The sequence below is a fragment of the Orcinus orca genome, chromosome 1 (assembly GCF_937001465.1).
Source record: "Orcinus orca chromosome 1, mOrcOrc1.1, whole genome shotgun sequence".
NCBI classification, from domain to species: domain Eukaryota; kingdom Metazoa; phylum Chordata; class Mammalia; order Artiodactyla; family Delphinidae; genus Orcinus; species Orcinus orca.
The window spans coordinates 130,846,335-130,872,227 of record NC_064559.1 but is presented as its reverse complement, the minus strand read 5'-3'; the positions used below and the strand labels follow the sequence as shown (position 1 = coordinate 130,872,227).

General features: G+C 34.8%; 2 protein-coding genes across 19 annotated transcripts in view; one reads left to right on the top strand and one right to left on the bottom strand.

Moving 5' to 3' along the window:
• Positions 1–1,578: 1,578 nt before the first annotated feature.
• Positions 1,579–16,970, bottom strand: TMED5 (transmembrane p24 trafficking protein 5). 2 transcript variants are annotated; one of them, XM_004263035.4, is made up of 4 exons: positions 16,631–16,970; positions 11,206–11,303; positions 6,080–6,263; positions 1,579–3,741 (listed from the first exon to the last, which is right to left on the bottom strand). In XM_004263035.4, exons 1-4 carry the CDS (start codon positions 16,808–16,810, stop codon positions 3,523–3,525), a joined length of 681 nt encoding a protein of 226 aa, XP_004263083.1. In that variant the 5' UTR covers positions 16,811–16,970; the 3' UTR covers positions 1,579–3,522. The 2 variants fall into 2 exon arrangements, with proteins under 2 accessions (XP_004263083.1, XP_049570444.1); XM_049714487.1 differs by lacking the exon at positions 16,631–16,970 and adding an exon at positions 16,209–16,271.
• Positions 16,374–25,893, top strand: part of CCDC18 (coiled-coil domain containing 18) — a 130,451-nt gene continuing 120,931 nt past the window's right edge. For 11 of the 17 annotated variants that reach the window (XM_049714081.1, XM_049714106.1, XM_049714103.1 and 8 more), the window contains exons 1-5: positions 17,236–17,409; positions 18,289–18,472; positions 20,023–20,159; positions 21,031–21,205; positions 23,424–23,585. In XM_049714081.1, the coding sequence (XP_049570038.1) occupies positions 20,026–20,159; positions 21,031–21,205; positions 23,424–23,585 (471 nt within the window). In that variant the 5' untranslated portion in view covers positions 17,236–17,409; positions 18,289–18,472; positions 20,023–20,025. Of the gene's footprint in view, positions 16,569–16,821; positions 16,937–17,235; positions 17,441–17,464; positions 17,870–18,288; positions 18,473–19,156; positions 19,523–20,022; positions 20,160–21,030; positions 21,206–23,423; positions 23,586–25,893 lie in introns of those variants that run through there. The other 6 variants (XM_049714075.1, XM_049714062.1, XM_049714067.1 and 3 more) reach the window with 6 other exon arrangements.

Below are 25,893 nucleotides of genomic sequence, written 5' to 3'. Positions count from 1 at the left end.
CTGCCCTGCATTTCCTCACCTTTTCTTCTAGATGCAGGGATCTGGCATCCATGATATGCTCGTTCTCAGATGATGTCATCTTAGGTGTGGATTCTTTATTGTATCATTCTCCTAGATACACATTAACTGTATATCCATTGTCTAATGACACAAGCCTTCCAGAAGCCCAGACACCTGAAAGTGATGGGCGTGCAGAACCAGAAAGGTGCCTAAGGAATTCTACCAGCTTGTGGGGGAAGAGTGGCTTGTCTAAATAGTATGAAGGAAATCACCAATAATATACCAACTTCACCAAGCACTAGACTCTCTTAATGCTCTTTTAACTGAGTTTTAAGATGTTACTTAAAATACCTATACAAATGAAGAAATAGGTTCAAAGGAGTTTTGATTTCCCAAGTTCACCCAGTTAGCATATGGTCCAACGATAATGTGGACACCAGAATCCCAAATTGCGTGGGTGAAAAATTAAGATTCTGGAGCCAAATTCCAGTCCTAAACAATCAATTTCTTCAGTGGGGTAGAAGACTGGAACAAGCTTATTTAGCTTATTTAGCATCCCAGACTTTCAGAACTGATGATCTTTGCCCCTGTATTTTGAGCACCTTTTAGTTACAATGCATGTTTGGGCAACAGAAGAATAAGTACATATATAAACAGAAGTCTAATGCAGGGTAGAATGATATACAATAAAAAGTGCAGAGACATATGGGTTTTCAAATGGAAGGGAGAGCACACTTGGTTAAGATGAAATCAATGAAGGCTTTAAGGATTAGATAGCATTTACAATGACTGGTAGATAAATAAGACATTCTTTGATTGTAATTTTTATTATATATACTCAGCACAGTATTCAATGCTTATTTAATACGGCTGTGTCTGTTCATAATTATAAAGCAATTTGAGCAACACTGATTGTGCATTATTACACTTCAATTGAAAAACCATTACATGCTGAACCAATATCTTTGAAATTTTCAGATAAAGAATTTTCTTTGGGAAGGCACAGAATTATAGGTACTCAATTATTGTCAATTTTAGGACATAATAATGCTTAAGAAGGATAAACATACATAGCATAAAATTACATTTCAGTTTATCATTTCAGTGCTATTTCAACCACTTATCCTCTATATCTTGACATTCACATGAAAGAATAGCAATCATTAATGATCCAAATGCAAATCATAGTGAAACTCTAGGCCTCAGTTAAATATTGTAGTATTTTAAAAGTTTATATGATTAAAAACTGAAGACAAAATAAGCTGTTAAGTGATAAATAGCTTACTCAGTTTTAGCATAATTTTAATGTCAAAACAATACTGACATTAAAAAAACCATATGAGGCAGATAAACAATATTCCTTTAGAAATATTAAAGAATTTAGTACAAATGTGCTTACAGATTTTACTTTTTGGTTAATACAGGTAACATGCTTCTTAAATAATCTCTTCTTTTCACTTTGTCTATAAAAATAAAATTGTCCTCAATATTCTTAAATTCTTTGTTTTCTAAATAAGGCCATTATTATACAGTAAGTTACTGAATCAATGGTTTAAAATCAGTGACACAAATCATATGTAGAAGGTGATGTAACAAATTTATTGTTAGGTAAAGAATCAGTACAGTACAGTAACCAGCTATACGTAAGAGGTAGAATTCTTAATTACAGTTTTATAGAAAAGATGCAGTAGTTTATATCTGTACTGTTTTATTAGCTATAGTACTTTAAGTTTGCTTCTTATTATGAGTGTATCAGAAGGGGAAAAAGGAGGGCTCTTCATAAGCAAAAATCTTATTGGCCCTTGTTTTGCATGTGTTATAGGGGCTACTCCTGGACACTTAGGAGCATTTTCTTGACCAATTAAGGTAATAATACCTTATCTCATTTTTAAAATGCTTCAGAGTTGGGAAATCTAAACTTCTTTTCTGAAGAAGAATAGAGGGAAATATATAAGAAGGAGGGAAATATCTCTTTTTGTACCACTCTTGAGTGTAAATTATAGATGAAAGCATTCTCTCTGGATATCATTATTGCTTATTAAGAATTCCAGCAGTACTAACCCACAGAGGTTGTTCTACACTCAAGTTTATAAGTTGATTGTTTCTAACTTGTATATGTCATAAACAATATTACAAACGGGTATAACCTAAAAATTCTATTTAATTCATTAAATTATTAGTACTTGAGTAAGACAGGATGGCAGAGACTATAGGGTTATTCACATATTGAGTTTTTAAACTTCTGTGGGTTTCTAATCCTTATCTGAATGTCAAATAAAGTGATCAGAAAGGTCACTTTATGAAAGTTGTAATAAAGTTGTAATAAAAATAAAATTTATACCCAGTAGGGCTTATGTTTTGTAAAATGTACCTGAATACTTATAAATGATAATTCAAAACAGAATAAAACAATTGTAAAAAAATAAAACCCAGTTTCTTCCAGTTAACTGGAAATTAATCTCATAATTTATACTAGGATTGAGTCATTATGAGCCAATCAGATTCCAAATACTTTATTTATAGTTTAAGTGAATTTTATTTTGAAAGGATATTCTCTAAATTCTTTTATATTGAGTTTATTCTTTTCTTACTGATTTTGAGAACACAAAAGTGATATTTACTTACATTAGGTCCAGATCCTTTTAGCAATATTTCCTTCACAACTGCTGGTATTAATGTATTATCCAAGTCAGTAAACACGTTAAAACTAACATAACACTGTTGATAATATAAAAATAAAATGATTTTCCCTCACATTTAATTTTAAAATCTATATTTTGGTTAAGGATTAGACAGAATGTATTCCTATAGAGACTGGGAGCAATCTTTATTCTTCAAAGAGAAAATCTGTCCTAATTTTAATAAGTATGACTTAGCATTTTTAAGAATTATTCAAAATGTCAGCTTTTGGGAATGTAAGCTAGGTATATAAAACTATTTGCTATTAAAATGAAATATATTTGGTTATAAAAATCCCACATATCTGTTTTTCACAGCTATGTTTCTATTTACATTTAGGAGATACATATGTAAAAAGAGAAAAGTTGAGTCTTTGTCTTCTAAAGATATCCATGATTAGGTAATTCTCAGATGATTTATAACTTAATATATTGAAAAACTTCTACAGTTAATTTGTAATTGCCACATTTACAAAGAAACTTCTGGGTAACAATCTTTTAAAAACATAGTTCAGTGTTACATTTAGGCCCAAAGTTCATTTATTTAAATCACCTATGACATTTGCAAAATTTTTTCAAATGTAGGAAACTGCCGTTATTAATATGGCTTCATTCATTTATACCTGCAAAATACTTGTTATACACTTAAGTACAACTGGAACAATAAGATTACTTGCACAGATGAAAGTGAAGCCTTTCCTTTCACGTTAAAATTAATATTTATTTCACACTTACGGTAATGCCTGAAAACGTTTTGCAAGCAACTATTAATGGTCTTGACTGTAACAGTTTATTGCATTTTTCTGCCCCTTTTTTTGAATGTTAAGTACTCTACTTCGGAGTTTTAAGTTCTACTTTTCCTCTTATCTTCAAATAGACTCTTAAGCATATATACTTGAATGGCTGACACTACCACCATTACCACTAAATTAACCATAGACCAGAAATTTACTCTATCAAAGTTGCTTTCTTGTATGTTTCGATCACGAGCTTCAAATGCTCTAAGCAGAGTTTGGATATGACCACTTTTGCTTAGTCTGGACTTGATACTGTTGATGGACTCCTGGAGATAAAAAAAAAAAAATTTATTGTGAAAGAATGCTCAGTAATTTTAAGTTAATTTAAAAATGTGCTTCACAGTACTCTTACTAGTTTAATATCCAAACACAATTTTAATTAAGGGGTGGGTACTACTTAGATTACCTAAAGATCTTCATTATATAAAGTTTATGTAATAGTTCTCATGATGTATTTAAACTATTGTTTATAATTAGTTATTTTAAAAATGAACAAAGCTACTGTGAATTGAAAATAATGTGAAAATACATTTGAGTGCTATAGTGCCAGTAATTTTATATACATTATCTTCTTAGCCCTAACAACCATAAAAAATATAATCTGTTTTTAATACAAAAATGTTCCAAGATCTCATTTATAAAACAAGCTTATCAAGATGCATTCTAAGTTGCACATCTTCTGAAAAAACTTTTTATAGTAGGGTCCTGGTGAGAAGTGATTTAAAAACTATAAAAGGTTTACATGAATATAAAGTAAAGTTGAGATTCGAAATTCAAAAAGTATTGATGGCAAAAATAAGAAAATACTAGGAACAGATTTTCCTGGATAGTCACCTTGCTTAAAATCCTCATTTAAATGCAAAAAAAATACTCAAAATTGCAGACTGCTCTGCTAAACCTACAAAACTACAAAATATAATAGTTATCATATGGGCACATTTGTAAAGCAATGGTATATTTTCCAGAAGAATATGGGATTCAGATCCCCAAATAAAAAGACCATCCATAGTTCTTTTCAATATCATGACGATGATAGTCAAGTATAAAATTATTTATTCAAGTTTGCTGTTGTGATACAAATTTTGGGGTGGGGGGAGTAAACGAAAAATCTCCTGAAAGACATTGTATTTTTTTTCAAAAAAGACCAAGTATTTTAAGCCATATTTAAATCTGAACTTTCTGGTCATTTTGTTTAATTGTGAATGAAGTCAATCTCTTGAGAATGCAGTGAAGTACTAACAAAATTTACAACTACTTCTGGTTTGCTCTTGTTGGCAATATAAATTTAAAATGGGAGAATATATTAATATGATTGAGATTTAAAAAATGAGTGGGAAGAAGACTGGACTAGTTGTGAAACTATGGATACATCATTTCCATTTTAAGCCAGTTCCTTACTTATAAAATGGAATGAAAGGGGAAAGGGAGTTTGGAGCTGGACTAATGATAACTAAGTCGTCTTCTAGTTCTAAAATTCAACTAAGTTTAGTATACATATGAAACGATGAGATCAAAAATTTTCATGGTAAAAATTCATGCCAATTAAGCTTAATCCTTTGTTTGTATTCACAGTGACACCAATGGAGAAGGTAAGAAAACTAGTATTTATTGTGTGCCAGACTCTGTTTAAACCATTTATATACATGCCATATCACATTTTATCCTCACAACAACTCGAGGTATTATCCCCGAGGATAATAGGAAACCAAGGCTCGGAGAGCTCAGTCACTAAGGAATTACACATATGATATGATCATTTAATTTTCTGACTTCTTAAGCTAACTGATCTACAGTATGTCTCATAATTTGATAGTTGCTTTCCTAAGAAATCTCAAAGTGATCAAAATATATTATAAAAAAAAAGTTCAGGTTATAAGAGTATTAGAGGTTATATAGTTTCAAACATGGAATAATCACATTATTTCTCCTGTAGAAAGTTCTATAACACAGGTATATACACTATTTATAAATATCACTGAGAATTCTATCATTTTATTACATCTAGCTGTGGCCGAAGGGTAATGATCTTTCTCCCCATCACTGGCAGTACTATTATTAGCAAGTAGGTTCTTACACATGCACGTTTCATTATGCATGTTTATGATAGATAGCGCATAAAGCAATTCAAGCCAAGAAGCCATAATCTAAAAGCTTTTACTCCTAAGTGTAGTGCTAGTTTCTGCTAAGTAATGCTAACAGTGTTCCCCAAATTAAGTAATATCAAATTTCATATTATAAAAACTATGGTGTGGGAAAAAATGCCTGTACATCTTAAGTGTTTACAAATTACTCAGTTTTATTATATGTGCAAGTGTTCTGCAGATCATTATTACAGTCTTCTGTTTGTGAACATTCTAAGGGAGTTCTGCAGTTAAGAGTCTGTGTCCAAATTCTAGTTCTCTCTCTCTCTGGTTCTGTGACAGAGACGTTACAAAATATCCCTAATCCATAATTTTCCTCATTGGAAAGATGGAGATAATAATCCTCATAGAATTAGGCAAGCATTAGGTGAGATAATGCAAATAAAATGCCTAGCTCAGTGCCTATCCATACTAAGGTCTCTAGATGTTAGTAATTTTTATTATTTTATTAAACCATACTGACCAGAATGTCTTCCAATTTCATATCCAACATATCTGTGCCAGTAATGTATTTCTTCCAGTCCTCTTGTTCTTGCTCCTGTTCTCCCATATTATCCAGGATTAATTCAAAGAAAATCACCTTCTCAGAAATGGTGCTGAATGTATTATCAAAGCAGAACATGTAGTCACCACCTTCAGTCTCTATCCTGTATGAAAAAGAGGACATGTCTTCAGTTATCTGTACTTCCATCTGGGATCAAAAGAAAAGACTACTGTAAAAGAGAAGGAATAACATGGTTTATAATAATTGGACAGGTTACTGATGGAAAGACTTCCTTAGTATTGAAAGACAATTTAAAATTTCTTGGGAAACCAGCAATCTGGAAATATATATTCAAGTACTTGCAACTTAGATGTGCTTGGCATTTACTCAGTAAATTGGGCAAATGAGCTTGACCTAACTTTCGGAAGAAAACAGGATTAAAAACCTAGATACATGATACCTCACAATGAACCTTAATATTTATACATTATTAAAAGTAATCTATAATGAGTTCAATTCATATGGAACTATCACTACAAACCTCCCCTTTGAGATTAATCTGTAAAGTGAGTTTTGCTTTGTTTTCAAAAGCAGTGATGGACTGTCCTAAATGCTTTCTTCTAGGCCCCTTTGGATTAAGTACATCTTTGTAATAGTTTACAAAAATTAGGGATGAGTTCAGTGTCCAAGAACCAGAGTTTTACTCGCAGTGGCACTACCTTTACTGAATAAGTGCCACTCATAACAACTTATGATCTTGTCTTTACATTCAAGATAATTGACCTGGGCCGAGTTAATTTAGCAAAATAGCTTTCTAATATTTTTGTGGAGAGAAACTTTAACAAACAAAATATTGCACAGGCTAATGACATTTACTACTGCTGGCCACAAAAAACAAAGTTCAACCCGTGTTTTAGTTTTCGTTGTAACTATTCACGAAGGTTGGTCTAAATGATTTTGAACTTTGCTTATCCCCAATATGCTAGGTCGCTTAAATTTGGAGGCAGCTTATATTATTTCCTACAACCTTCTGAACAACATGTGAGTCTCATCTTTTAAGCCAATCTCCATCCTTTTCTTCCCCTTATTTCTGACTTAACTGTTGTGTTTAAGCATAAGAGATAACTACTCAGCAATGTGATTTGATTTTAGCATATATACGATAAATAAAAATAGCCAATACTTGTATACCTCTTCATAATTTACATAATGCTTTGACACATTTTATTTCTTTTAATCCTTATCATATTTGAAAGTAGGCATAATCGACCTTTTCAAGGTGAGTAAAAGGTTCACATAGATTAAGATACTTGCCCATGATCACACAGCCTGTTATAGGCATACATGAAGCTTGGATATCTGACTCTCAAGTTAATTGATCTTTCTACAGTACTGCTCAGAGCCTGTCTGTATTCTTTGCAGTCTCCTCAATCATGACAAACCTTTGTCTTTTGAGGATTCATTTAACTTTTGAAAGGAGCCTGAAGCAAACACTGGTATGGATACAGGGGGAACAATATTAAAAGCAACAAAACAAAATAAAATGTTGTGACCATTATGTAATATGACCTAGATGTGGGGCACCTGAGGAAAACTTTCCAATGTATTCTGATGAATGGCATCACTGATACAGTAAGCGTATAACCACCAAATGTGACTATTCTATGCATTCTCGATGAGGGGATACTGCCCCCTAGGGGTGAAAACTGGTTCAAGATGGGCAAAAAAAAAAAAAAAAAGCTATAATAGTATCGTGGCCCTCCAAAGCTAAATCCTATGACAACATCTTATTCCTTAGTATTTAATTTTCTCTCATGGGGTTGTCTTGGGCATATCACAAGCAGCATGAGCTCATGGAAGACACACACAATGTGTCCAGGAACACTGCTACAAAATGCTAGCAAATAGCTGTGATTGGAGGACGTTTGATTGGTTGATTGCTTGATCTAGAAGTCACAGGGCAAGAGGTGGCCTACACATGCTTAATGATACCGGTGGCTCCCTTGTGGATGTGTATGTTTGATCTTCAATTTTTGAGGTGCCTTGCATTATTTTCTATAGCCTTGTGTGATCTTCATCTTCAAAGCCAATCTTGTTTTTCTTCCCCCTATTTGTGACTTACTGTTTTTGTTTAAGCATAAGAGATAACTACTCAGCGATGTGATTGGATTTTAGCATATATACTATAAATAAAAATAGTCAACACTTGTATATTCCTTCATAATTTACACAATGCTTTCATACATTTTATCTCTTAATCTTTGCATTTTTGGGGGAAGATTTGAATAAAGCTAGTTTATATTTTATTATTTAATTTTACAAAGGTTATTCAACCCATCATCAATTATGCCAAACACTGGGGAAAAAAGTCAATAATATCTCAATGACCACTGAGTAGCTAAAGTTATTTTCCCACATCAAGCAAAAGTTAAAAGTTAAGGTAACTAAAAGTACTTTTTAAGAAGTTAATGTAATTTTTTTAATCATTCTACTTTTCTTGAAAAATATTTGGAATGATTTAAAAAATTTCAATTACATTGCTATTATGTGTATAAATTGCTAATTTGCATGTGTAGTGGACACAATGTATGATAAATTATATTAAAAGTTATTCAGAAAATATAAAGTTAAATTTAATGTTAATAACTTTTTAATCTAACTTTTAATTTTGTTTAGTCTTAATTTTATTTAACCCAACTTTATTTAGTCATTCTTAACCCTGAATTGGATAAAAAGGGTAAGCTTTGTACCTATTCTTTTTATATATAAAGCACAGATATACATAGAGTTAAAAAAAAAAAAGGGGGCATGTAGTATATCTTCGGTATTAAAATTTCATGGCGGATGATGAGAAAAAAATGCCTAAAAAAGGTTGTATGGGGACAGGAGTAAAAATGAAAAAAAATTGAGAAGCACTGACTCAGATGTATGAGCTTCAACATGTGTATACAAAAAAAAGATGTTTATTACTTTGTAGTCATTCCTATATTAATTTCTAAATTTGTGTTGACTACCTTTAGTAGAAAGGAATATTATTACTACAAATGATATAAAATATTATCCAAATAAAAGCATATAGAGTAAATTTTCCTTTCAAGTAGAAAAAGAATTAGCATAAGTAGTCCAAAATTAATGTTATGGTGTGAGTTAAGGTAATATTAATTCAGTGGTCTAGAAAAATGCTTTTATATATGACAGTACTGGACAAATAGGTATTGAGCAGTTTAAGGCACTGTCTGGAGACATTTTTACTAACCCTGACTTCTGGAAGGATAGCATTTGTTTTAAAGATTTAATTTAAGAAAAAAAACTGTTTTGGTGGTATAACTGAGATTTTAGTTGCCTTTAAAAAGTTAATATAGCTAAAGATAAATTTTTGTTTAAATCTAATTTTTAGAAAGTAGATTTGTAAATCTGGTGTAGTGATTAGGAGTGAATTGGACTGACTGGTCTTAAATCCTGGCTTTGCTGTTCATTAGCTGTGTAACCTTCAGCAACGTACTTAACTGCTCTATGCCTCAATTTCTTCATTGGTAAGATGATAATAATATCATGTACCTCATAGGACTGTGGGGAAGGAAGAATTAAAAAAAAAATTAATACATGTAAAGTGCATATTAGAACTGTGACCTGGCACATCAAAAGAACTCAATAAATGTGAACTCTTATAAACTCTTTCTTTTCTCCCAATGGTTTAATGAGAGGTAATTCTATGCAAGAAAGCAATAAGATACCTTTTTTCCCCTAACAGTTAATTTTAATTTATCTCTAAATGAAAGCAGAAAATTGGAGAGAAATTTAAATTGACAGAAATTCTATACATTTTCTATATTCTGAAATTTAAAGGTGAACTACATTTTTAGTTCTTGTTCATACACCTATCAAAGAGAAAGCATAGTTAATTCTGGTATATCAATCTTAACTGACTTTTTAAATTACCACTTCTGATTTTATTTATCAATAGTTTATGCAAATTTTTTTAGAGCTCTGTATAGGTAAGACCATTTTCAAAAGCACTTAAAAAATTATGGTTGAAACATTTTCCCCACCTTGTTCACTCATACATGTATTCAGTATTTACTGAGTATCAATTACATGGCAGGTACTTTGGTTAACAAAGGCCAATGATTATAAATAGCTAGTACTTACATAGTGCTATGTGCCAGAGATGTTCTAAGCATTGTATGGTAGAAAGCAAGAATTTGGGTTCATCCTGCCTCCTCCTCTTAATAAATGTGTATCCCTGCAGACTTACTTAATTTCCCTGAGCCTCCTTGTCTGTAAAATGGGAATTGGGAAATCAAAGAATCTATCTCTCACAGTGGGTTGGAATGATTAATTTAGAAGCATATAAAATGCAAAGTCTAGTTTATGGCAAATATTAAACATTCTATATTTGATCTTATTCCTATATACTCACAGTTTAAACACGATAACGATACTGAGTAAACAAAGTGCTGCAGTAAAATAATAGAATGAAATAAGGAAATACCAGTGAGATATGAAAAAAGAGAAATGAGATATAAGAGATACAATATATGGGCTTTTATCAAACTCTAAACTCAGAGTTATAAAAAGTATTTTATTTCTATATGGTTTCCTATGGTCAGATCTTTTACTTTCAGATCTTCTAATTATCTAAAAAGAATGAGGTTCGAGTAAAATAAAAATTTACACAAACACAAAGATGTATTACTGTACTGTTGTTTTAAGAAAACAATGGGCAAAAATGATATAGCCAGTAGTTCAAGAAACTTTAAGATATATACCTGGAACAGTAACTTATAGTTAAAATAGAAAAAGCCTGTGCTAGCCAGAAGGGCAGGTTTAAAATGCCACAATAGATTGAATGCAGTACCTATGGTATACTCATTAACCAAAGCAAAAAACAAAAAAAAACAAAAACTTAGTCAAGATCAAAAGAAAATGCCTAAACAAAAAGATAAGATTAATGGACGACATTTTAGTTTAAGATAGATCACTAACAAGGACTGTTTAAAATGTTCATATGGAATCATTTAATGCTAACATTTAGTATCAAATGTGCTAATTTTCCTGTGCCCACTGGTATTCAGATCAAGGAACCCAACTAAGAGATTACTTACGTGTGAACTCCATCTGATTTTCTTTGTTCAAAAACTAAGGTTCTTCCTTTTGGAGAGGCAAGATGGAAATCAATATCTAATCCTGCTCCATCTAAAACCTGTAGGAAGGCATAGAAGAGAAGAGCACATTTTACAAATTCTAAAAATAAAAAGCTATATTAAGTAGATCATATGATGAAAAGATTTCATTTCTAAACCTAGAGGGGTAAGAAAGTGAAAAGACTCATGTTAGGGCTAAAAAGGAGCAGAAAGACCATTTGGTTCAATTCCATTCATTTTTGGAACTTGTCCCTTTCTTGCTAATTCCTGTTGCCATCACTTAAATTTAGGTCTTACGGGTATTACTGAAATAATCTTCTTAAAACAGAGGCCCTGTAGAGTAGAAACACAGAAGGTAGTTCAGTTGGTATACCCTTTTCCTTGGGCAATTTAGGGCTTGCTATGTAACTTTTCTGAGTTTGTTTCCTCCTCAATAAAATAATAACTAGCTACTTCTTAGCCTGGAACTCAAGGCCTCTATGATCTGATTCCAACTGACTTTTTCAAGCAATACCTATTATTTCCCAATATGAACTATATATTCCAAGCAGGCCATTTACTTATTGGCCAAAGAATAAGTACAGGAAACAGGAAAGTACCTGTTCCTTTACAATCTCAAAATGTCCCAATGATGATGATGATAATGATGATAATGATGATGGCAGCTAACAATTACATTTTATGCCACACATTGTTTTAAGTGCTTTATGTGGATTTATTCCTCACAACAACTCTAAAAGGAAGGTTCTATTATTTTCATTTTAGCCTAAAAAAACAAAACAACCCCCCCCCCCAAAAAAAAAAAACCCACAGAAAACAGGCACAGAGAAGGTTGCCTAAGGCGATATGGTAAATAACTGGCATGGTCAAAATTTGAACTCAGCAATCTGCCTTCAGAGGCTACTCTTTTTCTTGTATAACTCCATTTTATTTTTCTTGGTGGCTTTAATGGAATGATAGATTACCTATTCTTGTGCTGTACTTACTGATCAACAGAACTGGTTTCAAATGGCTAGCTAAATATACATAGTTTTTTTCTTCTTTAAATCCCAATGAAATGAAGAAAACATAACGATATAAATAATCTATTTATATAGATTGGAAATCTAGGAAAGCTGTTAAAGGATTTGAAGAGTAAGGAATTTCTGGAAGATATTCCACTGAGCAAAGAATACATCTAGCTACCAATATCTATCAATCTCAAAATTCTCAAAACAGACTAGAGAGACACCAAATATTTGTTGAAACTGATGCCCTCTCTTTCATGTTATTGGTTTTTCTCATAGGATCAAGTTCTGAAAAAATAATGTAAAAAGACTTAAAAATATGTTTTCTCAGATAAATGTAATATACATCCTCAGAGAAATTCAAGAATGTAAAAATCTACAGAAAATGAAGATGCTGATATGAAAAAGTTCTTAGAAAAACCAAAAATGTGATTGCCCAAATAAAGCTTTAGCAAATGTAATGACAGCAGAATGGGCATGGATGGAGACTAAAAATCAGAGAACCAGAAGGAGCCAAGGAATTCTCACAAGGTGAAAAAGTATAGATGAAAAGTATGAGGGAAATGGTAAGAACTTTATGAAGGACAGAGCTAAAGATTTCAAATACCCACCTAATAAAGCATTTCAAAAAGAGAGAACCAAGAGAAATGGAGAGGAAGTTATCAAATAAGAGAATAAAAAGTTCTGCTCCAAAAGATAAAAATCTTTAGACTGCAAGAGTCTAATAGATGTGAAGCAGGATAAATGAAAAAAGATCCAAAAATCCTAGTGACTTTTCCAAAGGATTTAAAAAGAACCTAGAAACTTCCAAAGAGTAGTAGTAGAGAACTACAAAATAACAAGAACTGGGATGGCATCAGCATTCTTGCATATATACACAAGGGAGCCATGTCTTCAATTTTTCCAAGTAAAAAAATTATATTTACTGAAGAGAAAGCAAAAGGTAAAGCCATTTTCAGATATCCAAGGACTCAAAGCGTTCTGAAAGAATTACTCAAGGTTCTCCTCCAAAAACCAACAACCATATCATTAAATCAAAAAGTAAGTAATGTGACAAAACTAAGCAAAGACTTCAGTAAAACAAAAGATATTATTGGTAGTGACTGTCAGGCTTAATGAAATCATTAAAAATGGTATTTAAAAATACAGAAGCTGGGCTTCCCTGGTGGCGCAGTGGTTAGGAGTCCGCCTGCCGTTGCAGGGGACGCGGGTTCGTGTCCCGGTCCGGGAGGATCCCACGTGCCGCGGAGCGGCTGGGCCCGTGAGCCATGGCCGCTGAGCCTGGGTGTCCGGAGCCTGTGCTCCGCAACGGAAGAGGCCACAACACTGAGAGGCCCACGCACCGCAAAAATAAATAAATAAATAAATAAATAAAAATACAGAATCTAATTTTAAAATATACAAAATATCTATCTAAAATATAAAATAAAACAATACCATAAATCTAAAACTAAACTTCCCAGTGACTTCAATGGATCATGATGGACGAGTCCCACTTTCACCTTTCTGTCATAGTCTTCCAGTCCCTCAAAGGTGTTCTTCAGTCTTCTTCCTCAAAGCCTTGGATTGCCACATGCTGTTCTTTTTATCCATCACCTTGCTCCACCCCCTTATCCCTAGTAAGCCTGATTCTTCTACAGATCTGAACTCCACTTCTTCTGGGATGTCTTCTCTCAATTCCCACTGTGAAATCAAGTCCTTCTATTAAACACTCTCATAGCTTATGCACTTCACTTCATAGCACTTATTAGAGTTCTAATATCACACTTATTTGTGTAATAATTTGATTAATGTCTATCCTCTTAACTAGACTGCATGAGTGCACGGACTATATTTTTACTCACCATTGTATCTGTAGTATCTAGCATAAAGCTTACACAAATTAAGCACTCAACGATTTAAAAATTTAAATGAATGATCTATTCATAAGATATATATATTGACACTTCAAAATTTCAAGAACTTAATATATTGTGGGGCTGGTCAATTATCCTAAAAGTGTCCTCTGAAACCCAAAATGTGTGAAACGGTTAAAATTTTTCGATATGTCACAGTAAGCCAAGGGCAATGTCTAGAAAGTCTGTTCCCTGACATGTTAAAAACTAAGACAAAACCCAGTAGCTTGTAGTTATTGGAAAATTAATCACAGAGCTGGAAAATGCAGACAAAGGGTTGAAGATGATTTCTACCCTTTAAACCCTTCTAACATTGTCTAGGACTACAGACATTTAATGGTTTTACTTCTTTCCTCAATCAAAACAAATTGTTTAGGCAGAATGCTTTAGGGGAATAGTCCCTTTGAGTGATTAAAGATGCAAAGTATAAAGCTAAGCCATACCACCTATATAAATCTAGAAGTGTAAACGTAAAAAAACTAACATATATTGAACATTTACTATGTGTCAGGGATGGTATATGAACACTTATTAACTAATTGTTTCAAATCAACTCTTACTATTATTTTCTCTATTTTAAAAGTATGGGGTTAAGTAACTTGCTCAAGATCACACAGGTAGTAAGTGCCAGAGTCAGGATTTCAGCCCAGGCATTTTTTTCCTACAGCTGGAGCTCTCAATCATAAGAGGTCAGTAGTTTAAAATAGATCTCTCCTAATACCTCAGTAAATACTGATGAATTTTGAACAATAAAAATTGTTTTCTTATCTAGACTATTTCTCTAACCCCATTTGGTTTCCTTACCTCTAATTTTGCCCTCTTTAAATCCATCTTCCACACTGTAAAACATTTTTGACAGTTACCACACTACTTAATCTTCAATGGCCCTTATACAGACAAAGGTCAGAGCTACTCAGCATGGCACACAAGCTAAGATTCATGATCCACGATCCAGCCTCCTGACCTCTCCAACCTCTTTCTTCTACTCCCACCCTAGACTTTATAGTCTTAAAGGTCCATCGAAAACTCAGCACTTCTAGCGTCCACTACATATTGCCCACTGCTAGAACACTAACACTATGCATTTTCAGAACTGTCTATTCATTCTGATCCTTTTCCTGAAATGCCCCTTCTTCCTGGCATTCCTGTTTCACCTAAGCATCTTTCTAGATTCCAATTTATTTTCTCCAGGAATTCTTTTCTGATACCCCAGAGAAGAAGCCCTCCTCCAACAGCATCTAACCATACTTCATTGAAATTAGTTGTTTATGAGCCAGTAACCTTTAAATATTAAGATCCTTGAAAAGGGTTCTTTCTGTTGTTTGTCCCTTCCCCCGTGTCCTTGTCTCTACTTCTCCATTACTGGCACATGGTAACTTCAGTAAATGAACTTTTGAACTGGACTGGAAATCAAGAAATGCTGAGCTCCTGCCTCAGTGTTGCTCATTAACTGTGTGACTTTAGATACTTTACTCTTTATGCTTATCCTATGCATCTATAAATAATCTAATTCTAAAGTTCCTTCAGAGGAAAATTCTAAATAACTTTATTTTGCTCTATATGTGACAGTACCTGTTATTGAAAAAGATTCTCTACATCAACTATAAAAAATTAACATCTGATTAAAAATTAGGTAACTTGTAAAAAAATTGAGAGATGAACCACACCAAGGCATCTTTTTTTTTTTTTTTTCCCCCCAGTGCTACTTAGAAACATCGAAATTTGCTGTATTGGAGCTTACAAGACTTCTTCTAAGAAATTACCCTCTACCAGAATGACCACATAAATTAAGGCAATTCCCTATAATATTACGCAGGTACTAAAAAGAAAACAATGATATGGGAGAAACGCTTAGAATGCTGAAAGAAAGATGACAAAGTTTTAATATACAGTTAGATCTTATTTGGTTTTTAAATAAGGGGTATATAACTGAGAAGGAAATGTACCATTAAACACATCAATAGCCCCTTTCAAAATATTCCGAAATAGGATTTAGTGATAATCACATGGTCACAGTTCAAAAATCCTTAACTGAAGCAATGACAGTATAGATTTACAATACCGGAATTGAGTGAGGGTGGTGGGGGTGATTAACGCCAAGTGTCATCATCTCGTCCAATGATTAAGGAGAACGTGTATTAGGCCTGTATTGTGAAATTCCCAGTATTGAAGCGTGTACTGGCTAGAAAAGACACAGGTGAATTATGAAACAAAGAGAAAAACCACCGACATCACCAGAGCTGGCCTCTTTCCGACCGGAGGAAAGGGGAGGGGTGGGGGTAGTCAATTCCAGGTCCCGCCTAACTTCTCGGTCCCCAACCCCGGGGAGAGCTTTGCCTCGCGTGCTGGCGCGGAGCTGGCCTCTTCCGGGCAGCCCTCGCCTCTTCAGCACCCCGGTCGTCCACAAGAAGTTTCTAAGCCGGTGAGAGGCGACGACGTGCAGCTAGGCTAAAGGAAGGAGGCTGGCTCAACCTCTGCACTTACTTGGTACTCGATCTCCAGCGAGGCCTTCAGGGGCATGGGCTGGTAGAAACACTCCTTCTGGCCGGCCGGAAGAGTGAAAGTGAAGTCGCTGTCTAAGGAGGGCGTGAAGCCGGCCGCCCCAGGCAGCAGCTGAGAGGCCAAGAGGACCACCGGGAAGGGCAGCCAGATCTTGTCGCCCATCCCTGCCTGGGCGATCTCGGGCTGGAAAAGGCGTGGGAGGCGTGGGTTATAGGCGCCTATGCTCCGCTTTTCCTCCCTGGACTCCTCGTGGTTGGCAGGGAAACCTGGAACCTGAGGAAACTCCAGGTGAAGGCCGGGGCGGAGGGGCGTTTCTCAGAAGGGAAAACGCCGGCCTACAAAGGGTAGGGACTGAGGGCGGAGCCAGCAGTCCTTTTCCACACCCTCCCGGGTCTTGGCTCCCTCAGGCCCCGCGTGAGCGCGCCCGCTCGATACCCAGACGGCCGCAGCTTCTCATGGCGTCCCTCACACCAATGGGCGTCTTGGCGGTAATTGTGGGAAATGTAGTTCCGGGTGGGCAGGCTCGGACGCGCTCGCAGACCACAATCCCCAACAGGCCCCGCGCGTCCGGCGTCTCTTCACGCAGAGTCTTCGCGGGGGGCGGGGCGGGGCGTCCCCAACGGCTCCCGCGGCGGTTTGACCTCGGGCCATCTGGGGTTCGCTAGTTTCCTGCGTGGTGTGTCTGGCGTTCCACGCTTGGGGTCCGGCAGAGGGTCCGAAGTTTCCGAACGCAGCGGAGAGCGCGGCGTGCGCCGTCGTCGGTGGGTCTCTCTCACAACTATGACTTGGGTGGTGAGCGACTGCCCCTGGAGGGTGGAAACCCGCCTACCTGAAGGAGTTTTGTTCCTTTCCCTGTCGGTACGCTTGGATGCGTTTCGTCTGGTCCTCGCCCTCGCTGCGCACGCTGCTCTGCAGGGTTGTATTTTAGTTGACGAAAAACCGGAAAGGAAGCTGTCATGTTTTCCTCCACTTCTTCCAGATGAACGAAGGGCCAATTCTGTCAAATTGAGCGTTCTTGGTACAAGACAGTACTATATAAAGCCATGACCTCCTTCCAAAATGAGGAATACTTTTCGACTACAGCCCATCTTTTTACATACAGGGAGTATAATGAACACTTGTTTTTCGGTGTGATGGGTGTGCGTGTGTATACCTACAAAAGCATTGTTACTAGGGCCAAAAGAAGGCAGGACCTGTCTGTAGCCGGATGTGCTTTTCCACGTATGTACAGGCAATGAAGCTAGACTTTATAACTAGTGTCAGTTGAAGGGAGGAGGAATCTTTATTTAATTAATTAATTTATTTATTTAAAATAAATGGCCGCACCTCATGGCAGGCGGGTATCGCTGGCAGGTATCCATCCTGCGCCCCCTGCAGTAGAAGCGCAGAGTCTTAATCACTGGACTGCCGGGGAAGTCCCAGGAATCTTTTTTTAAAGATAATAAATGGCCTACTAGGAAAATGAAAATATGTTTGCATAGCAAACGTTTTCATTGATACTTCAGAAGGGTTAGAGAATTCTTACATGAAAATATACAGAAGATGTTGGACATAAACCTGATTTAGTCGAAACAATGTCGAATGGCATTTTAGAATTTGCCTGAATGTTCGTAACCCTTTTTTCTTTCACCATCCTGTAGGGAACTAGAGATGTTGCAAAGAAAGCAGAATGGGGACCTTAACCATTGACTTGTGTTTGGGAGAGTCTTCTTATTTAAGCAGAAGCAAATTTGTGGAAACAAAAGAGGAAAGAGGATAGAAACATTTTCTCTACTAAGATTCCATAGCGTCTCATTTAATTTCCTGCCAGTTTCTTCCAATAAGGTGAGAGTTTTCTTTTTAATCTTCCTCCCTACATCTGAGAAATTTTGAGTGTGGAATGAATTTGTCATATTATTTTAGCTAGGTGAGGGGAAGGAAGAGCAGTTTAGTAATCATTTATTCATTGAAAATGTTGAGTTTCACTAAGTGCCTTATAGTCCTGAATATAATACACAGGACTCCTAACCTTTTGGAGCTTGAGATGTGGTCAGAATTCTAGAAGGGTGATGAAAGAGATGCTACAATGACAAAGGTAAATAGTATCTGAAAGAGGAATGTAATTTTAAGATTATGCAAGAAGATGTATAGGAGTAGTAGAGATTATAAAGCCTTCATCTTAATTGTATTATTAATTCATGATAATTATGTATATTAATTAACAGTAAAAGGCGGTACTTTATCATGATTTTTTATGTGCAAAGCTACTTAGTAGAGAATTTCACAACCCTTGAGATACCGATCAGTTGAAGAAACAAAAGCTTTTCTTCATATATTTCTGTGAGTTAACCTGCTAAATGTCATTTTGATCTCTGTGGTTGTGATGTGAATGTGAGTGTGTGGTTTTAAATTTTCTAACCATGGCGAATGGGAGATGGGGATAAGCTTTCTGTGATAATAAATTACCTTTAAGAAAATATGAGGCCTTCCCTGGTGGCGCAGTGGTTAAGAATCCGCCTGCCAATGCAGGGGACACGGGTTCAAGCCCTGGTCCGGGAAGATCCCACATGCCACGGAGCAGCTAAGCCCGTGTGCCACAGCTACTGAGCCTGTGTGCCACAACTACTGAGCCCGTGAGCCACAACTACTGAGCCCATGTGCCACAACTACTAAAGCCCGTGCGCCTAGAGCCCATGCTCTGCAACAAGAGAAGCCACTGCAATGAGAAGCCTGTGCACCGCAATGAAGGGTAGCCCCCGCTTGCAACTAGAGAAAGCCCATGCAGCAACAAAGACCCAATGCAGCCAAAAAAAAAAAAAATAGAAAAAAAAAGAAAATATGAATGACTGTAATGATACCAGTTTTGTCAGATGTTCACAGCTGTAACATGATTATGTAAGTTTGAACACTTCATATTGAAAATCTATAATAAATAAGAAAACTACAGTGAGACATAATTGAAAGATCTTTGGATCCTGATGACCTAGGTTCAAATATTGGTTCCACCATTTACAGTTTGTGTGACCTTGAGCAAGTTATTTGTCTCATTCTTAGTTTTTTCATCTTTAACATGGAATAAAAACACTTAGTCTACACAATTGTTAGAAGATTAAAGATGCTTAGAAAAGGGGAACTTTAATAACTAGTCCCTGGCTATAATGAAAAATTGATTCACTGAAATTCTGTTGAACTTTCCATTATAGCTTAACACGCTGAGAAATTCATTGTTGCTGGGTGTTTTGTTTCATTTTGCTTTGTTTTAAATTAACCATGAAAGATTTCACAACATTTGAAATAGAAAAATAATCAGTTAAAATTTACTTAGTGTGAGAGTATTTTGACTGACACCACAGATTCTTTCAGGCAAGGTATAAGAAATTCATTTCTTTTTTTAGGAAATGGAGTCTAGTTCCTCAGACTACTATAATAAAGACAATGAAGAAGAAAGTTTGCTGGCAAATGTTGCTTCCTTAAGACGTGAACTGAAGATAACAGAATGGAGTTTGCGGAGTTTAGGGGAAGAGTTATCTAGGTGAGTGAGTAAAATTACATGTACAATTCTGAGTAGGACTTTAATTTATGAATGTAAAATGTGTGAATATCATTATTATATGATGTGTTTCTGATGTGTCCAGAGTAGAGAATAATGTTCTATAATTAAAAAAAAATAATTTGAGTATAACTTTCAGTTTAGGAAAAAGAACTATTAGAGAAGCATTTACATATTAAGACCTTTAATATATTAGGACTCAGTCCCTGGTGGCACAGTGGTTAAGACTTCGCCTGCCAATGCAGGAGACACGGGTTCAGGCCCTGGTCCGGGAAGATCCCACATGCCGTGGAGTAACTAAGCCCATGCACCACAAATTTTGAGCCTGTGCTCTAGAGCCAACGAGCCACAACTACTGAGCCTGCGTGCCACAACTACTGAAGCCTGCACGCCTAGAGCCTGTGCTCCGCAACAAGAGAAGCCACCACAATGAGAAGCCCGTGCACCGCAACGAAGAGTAGGCCCCGCTCACCACAACTAGAGAAAGCCCGTGCGCAGCAACGAAGACCCAGCGCAGCCAAAAATAAAAATAAATAAATAAAATTTAAAGAATATATTAGGACTCAGAGTATAAAATATATGTGTAGGCTTAATTAATCTTTTATTATTATGGCTGTTTTTTGAATCTTAAGTAATCCTAGCATAGAGGCTCCAGAAACATAGATTGCTAGTTTAAAACTAATTATGGTTTATTTAAAAATTTAGTTGAAATGCCTTAAGTTCATTTCTGGAATCGGATTTTCAGCAACATTTCAGGTGCTTTTCTTTCTGTTTTCTTATTTAATGTATAGAAATTTAGAGTGAATACTTAAAGTACCTAAGAACTAAAATGTATTTTTTCTTTTTTTTCTAGTGTTAGCCCACGTGAAAATTCTGGTTATGCCTCTAATCTCTCAAGGTCTGAAAGGCTCATTCTGGAAGATCTTTCTCAGCCTAGCCAGCTTGGACTTTTGAATTACTCACCTTATAAAAAAGTTTGTAAAATGCCCAATAGTGGTACTGATTTTCAAAAAAAGCCAAGAGATAAGGTTATTATTTTTAGATCTGCCTACTTAAAAGTAGTTTTAGTTTTAGACCTGTCTACTTAAAATGCTTTTTCTTTGAATTCTTTCTTCAAATACCTTATTCATGTTTTCCATAGTTTTTAGTACTGCAGACTCTTTGAATTTAAATATAATGGTTCTTGTTCTGTCCTAACAAGAGAGCAGTTATTTTGGTGTATTACTCTATTTTAAAACTTCTATATTTATTACCTTTTTGCAGTTAATCTTGTTTTCTCAAGTAAATTGTAACCCCCTTGATTTTAGTACTGTACCATGTACGTAAAAGGTAATCATGGCTTATTAAGTGGTTAAAGTGTACTTACTGTTTAGCCTGGATCAGGTGCTCCATTCATTATCTCTAAATTTTGTGGATGATTTTAGACATCTTTCCCGGTCTTGAACTCACTCTCCCTCTTTTTTATTTGGCCGTATTATCTATCTCCCTATGTATACTCCTCTTCCTTACCCAACCCTTTTATCTCTTTTTCCACTCTCTTCCTCCTATTTTTTATTACCCCATTGACAGCATGCATATATACATATGGTTGCATATGTACATCGTACTCTTTCTTGATAAAAATTTCCTCTTCCCACCTCAGAAAGCCAGCAGTTGAGAGATTTTCTTTTTGTAAGGAAGCTGCTTGATGAAGCTATCTGAGCCTACATTTTAGAAAATGAATTCAAATTCCATGTCTACAAAGATTATGTAATTTTGGGAAATTTGATCTCTACCCTAATTCAAATTGCTGATTGTTTTTATTATATATAAAAACATTGAAATCATTGTGTTTTACCCTAAGCAGAATCACAGGTTACATGACAAATCAGAGGGGGAAAAATATTGGTAATGCTTATTAAAGATAAAGGGCTAATCTCTTTGATATGTAAAAAGCTCCTAGAAATAAGGAAAAATCATCAACCCAATGGAAATATGGGCAAAAGACATGAATGGAAAAGGGAATTAAAACAAATAAAAAGATGTTCAATCTCAGTCACAATAAGAGAAATTCACTACCAGATTATTAAACATCCAGATATTTGACACTATTTTGTTGGTGATATTAGGGGGAAATAGGCATTCTCATACATTGCTGGTAGAAATGCAAAGTGATACAACCTCAGTGGAGAGGCATTTGGTAATATTTACCAAAACCACAAATGCGTTTACCCTTAACTTGGAAATCCCATTTCTGGAAAAGTACCTGTATAAGTACAAAACAAGGCATTGTTTGTCATAACAGAAGACTAGAAGTATCTTATTTGTCTAGTTGGTTGAATAAGCATGCAATAGAAACTGCAGCTAAGGGGGTTAAAAAAAAAAAAAGAATAGGAGTTTCTCAGTGAATTGATTGTGGAGGGATTGCCAGGATATGTTGTTCAAGTGAAAAATGCAAGGTGCAGAACAACATACATACTCTTCTGGTTTTGTATTAGGAGCTATTGGGGGCGGGGTGGGTAATTTGTATTGCTTGTATATGCATATGGAAACACTAGAAGACTAGGTTTAAGATCCTAACTTAATTAATGACTCTCCTATATAAGGAGTTTCCTATTTTTTGCTGATTGATGTTATATAAAAATTTATAAACAAGAAACTTGTAAAAATGGTTACCTATCTACTAAAGATGGGAATGATACTTCTGTATGTACTTTTTAAAAATATATAATTCTGACTCTGAATTGCATAAATATATTATTCAAAAAAATAAAATTAAATGTTTTGAAAACCTCAACTCCCATGAAAATTAAAATAATTTATTGTAAAATATATATTCAAAAGAGTATAATAGAAATATACAAATGGTTAAATAATATTTTATCCATTTTGTTGTTTGTGGGCATTTCATTTCTTATCATTTTTATGTCTTTAATCTTCAGGTGCAAAAGTGTAAAAGTTTCTATCAGATTTATACCCAGGAGTAGTATTGTTGAGTCTTGGCATGTTCAGCTTTACTGGATAATACCAAGAACTTTTCCAAAGTATACCACTGTTTTCCAGGCTGAACTTATTTATGTACATGTTCACCAGCAGTGGAGGAGAGAGTGCTGATTGTCTCATATCCTAACCAACACTGACTGAATATCTTAACCCATTTTTCTGAGCTACTTAGTCATTTTATTGATAATTGTTCATTATTTCCATTAATTACATGTAATGCTTAATGAAATAATTCAAAATAAATTGTTCTTTTTCATTTTTCAGATGTCTTTTTCATCTTCTACCCCTGTGGATCAGGAAATCAAAAGTCTTCAAGAGAAACTTAATAATCTTAGGCAACAGAATGCTTGTTTGGTCTCACAGAATCATTCTTTAATGACTAAAATAGAGTCTGTCCACTTTGAATTGACACAGTCAAGAGCAAAAGTATGTTTCTTGAAGTGGTGACTATGCCAACAGAAAATAATTGTAATCATCTTAAGATTTATAATTGGAAAATATTCCTTGTATTGCCTTAATGTGTTATGTATAATAATTTTTATTATGATATAGTATCAACATGTTATAGAATCAATTTTATGTGAATTTAATATCTGAAAATTATTTAGGGGAACTTGTATAGCCTATGCATTTAGATAATTCAGAACGTCTTAAAATCTTAAGATTATTAATTTGTGTGGTTTTACTTTGTGTACAAAGGAAATATATAGCTTACTTATCTTTCTTCTTAAAATAATACATTCTCATTGCTGAAAACTTCAAAAATAGAGAAAAGAAAAGGGAGAAAGATAACCCAGTTTCCACCATCTAGAAACTGCTTTTATTGGTTTATTACATAGTTAAATATTACATGTTTGAATAGTTTTTTTTTCCTGGAATTGTATTATACTTCTTACATAGTCTAAGCAGTTTTGGATGCATTTACATAGCTTTTCCAACAATCATTTTTAATATGACTTCTTTTTTTTAATATTTATTTTATTTATTTATTTATTTTCCTTATTTTTTTTTGGCTGCATCAGGTCTTTGTGGCACATGGGATCTTTGTTGAGGCATGCGGTATCTTTTTGTTACGGTACATGGTCTGCTTGGGTTTCTGTCTAGTTGTGGTGCTTGGGCTTCTCTCTGGTTATAGCACGTGGGGCTCCAGGGTGCATGGGCTCTGTAGTTTGTGGCATACGGGCTCTCTTGTTGACGCGCACAAGATCAATAGTTGTGGTGCACGGGCTTAGTTGCCCTGCGGCATGTGGGATCTTAGTTCCCCAACCAGGGATCGAACCTGTGTCCCCTGTGTTGGAAGGCGGATTCTTTACCACTAGACCACCAAGGAAGTCCCCAACAATCATTTTTTATGGTAGTATTATGTTTCCTTATGTGAGTATACCATAATTTAATTAATAGCTCCCCTGTTTATGTGGTTTCCTATATTTTTCTATATGATTGGTATACAAAAAATTAGAAGAAACCAAAATGTCCAATAACAGAGACATGGTAAAGTAAATTATGATATATCCATATAATGGATTGCTACTAAGCTTTTTTTTTTAAGGTAAATGCAAAGTTGTTTGACTTTTATAGAAGTTTGTAAGGTTTAAAAGATATATGTAGAGGCACTTAGAATGGTGTCTGCACAGTCAACACTCAAAAACTTACCTAAAATATTTAGTGGTAGAAAAACATTACAGAGCAAAACACATACACATACATGCACACACACAATAATCTGTTTTGTTTTTTATAAAATGAGCACGTGTCTATGTGTGTGTATGTATATAGATATGCATATGACATATATCAATATAAGGACAGAAGGACTGCTCCACAATATTGTTGATAACTTTGGAAACGGTTGGAGGGTCATAGTGAAACTTTCACTATTTACTTTTTCAATGTATTGTTCTAAGTAGTAGAGTTATGGGAGGTCTTTATTTTGTACTTTTCAAACAAAACAAAGTACTATTGAGCCTAAGGAGAAAAAATGCTTCAGTGAACATAAAACTTTTTTGTTGTTTGGGGTTATTTCTAGGTTAGATTTCCAGAATGGTCAAATCACAGGGAAATAATTTTTTCAGGCATTTATTGCACTCTGTCTACATTCCGTATTATTATTTTTTTAAACATATCTATATTTTTAAATATCTTTGAGGGAAAATTATTTTGTTTTTCTTGATTTCTTGTGAAGTTTACCTTTTCAGTGTGTCATTTAGATTTCTTTTGTTGTGTCTGTTTACCTTTTCTGTTTATTAATTGTATTTTAATTTTTTAATCAACTGTAGATTCTTTTTAAAGTCATAGAGGCTTAATTATTTAAAGTCTAAGAGATATTAAAAGAGTTTTGCTAATAATTACTGAACTATTAGCATTTTGTTCCTTTCTTTGAGCATGTAAATACACCAGTGTTTATTCTAGGCAGTAAGAGATATTTGTGTTTTACTTCCCATCTCAGCTTTTTCTAAATTGCCTGATGAAATACTTTTTAGGGAGGCTGCCTTTTCCAGGGCAGGTCTTAGCTTTGATTTTGCATATGTGCTACTGTTGGAAACCTTTTGCTGAAATTCCCCATTGTACTGATCAACATATTCATAATTTACCTTTTAGCAGTGTCTGTACAGTAGTTACACTTCTGGAGACTGTCATCTTGTTCTCTCTGAGCTTATTGCCCTTCAGACCTGCTGCCCAGCTGCTCTCCTGGGACTTCTCTTTGATGTTTTTCTAGGTTGGGTCTATTGTTTCC

Coding starts and splice junctions, on each gene's coding strand:
- TMED5 (XM_004263035.4), bottom strand. CDS start 16,810: ATGGGCGACAAGATCTGGCTGCCCTTCCCGGTGGTCCTCTTGGCCTCT. Junction 6,264..11,205: donor AAATCAGATGGAGTTCACAC/GTAAGTAATCTC, acceptor TTTTTCATACAG/GATAGAGACTGAAGGTGGTG. Junction 3,742..6,079: donor TGAAATTGGAAGACATTCTG/GTCAGTATGGTT, acceptor TTTTATCTCCAG/GAGTCCATCAACAGTATCAA.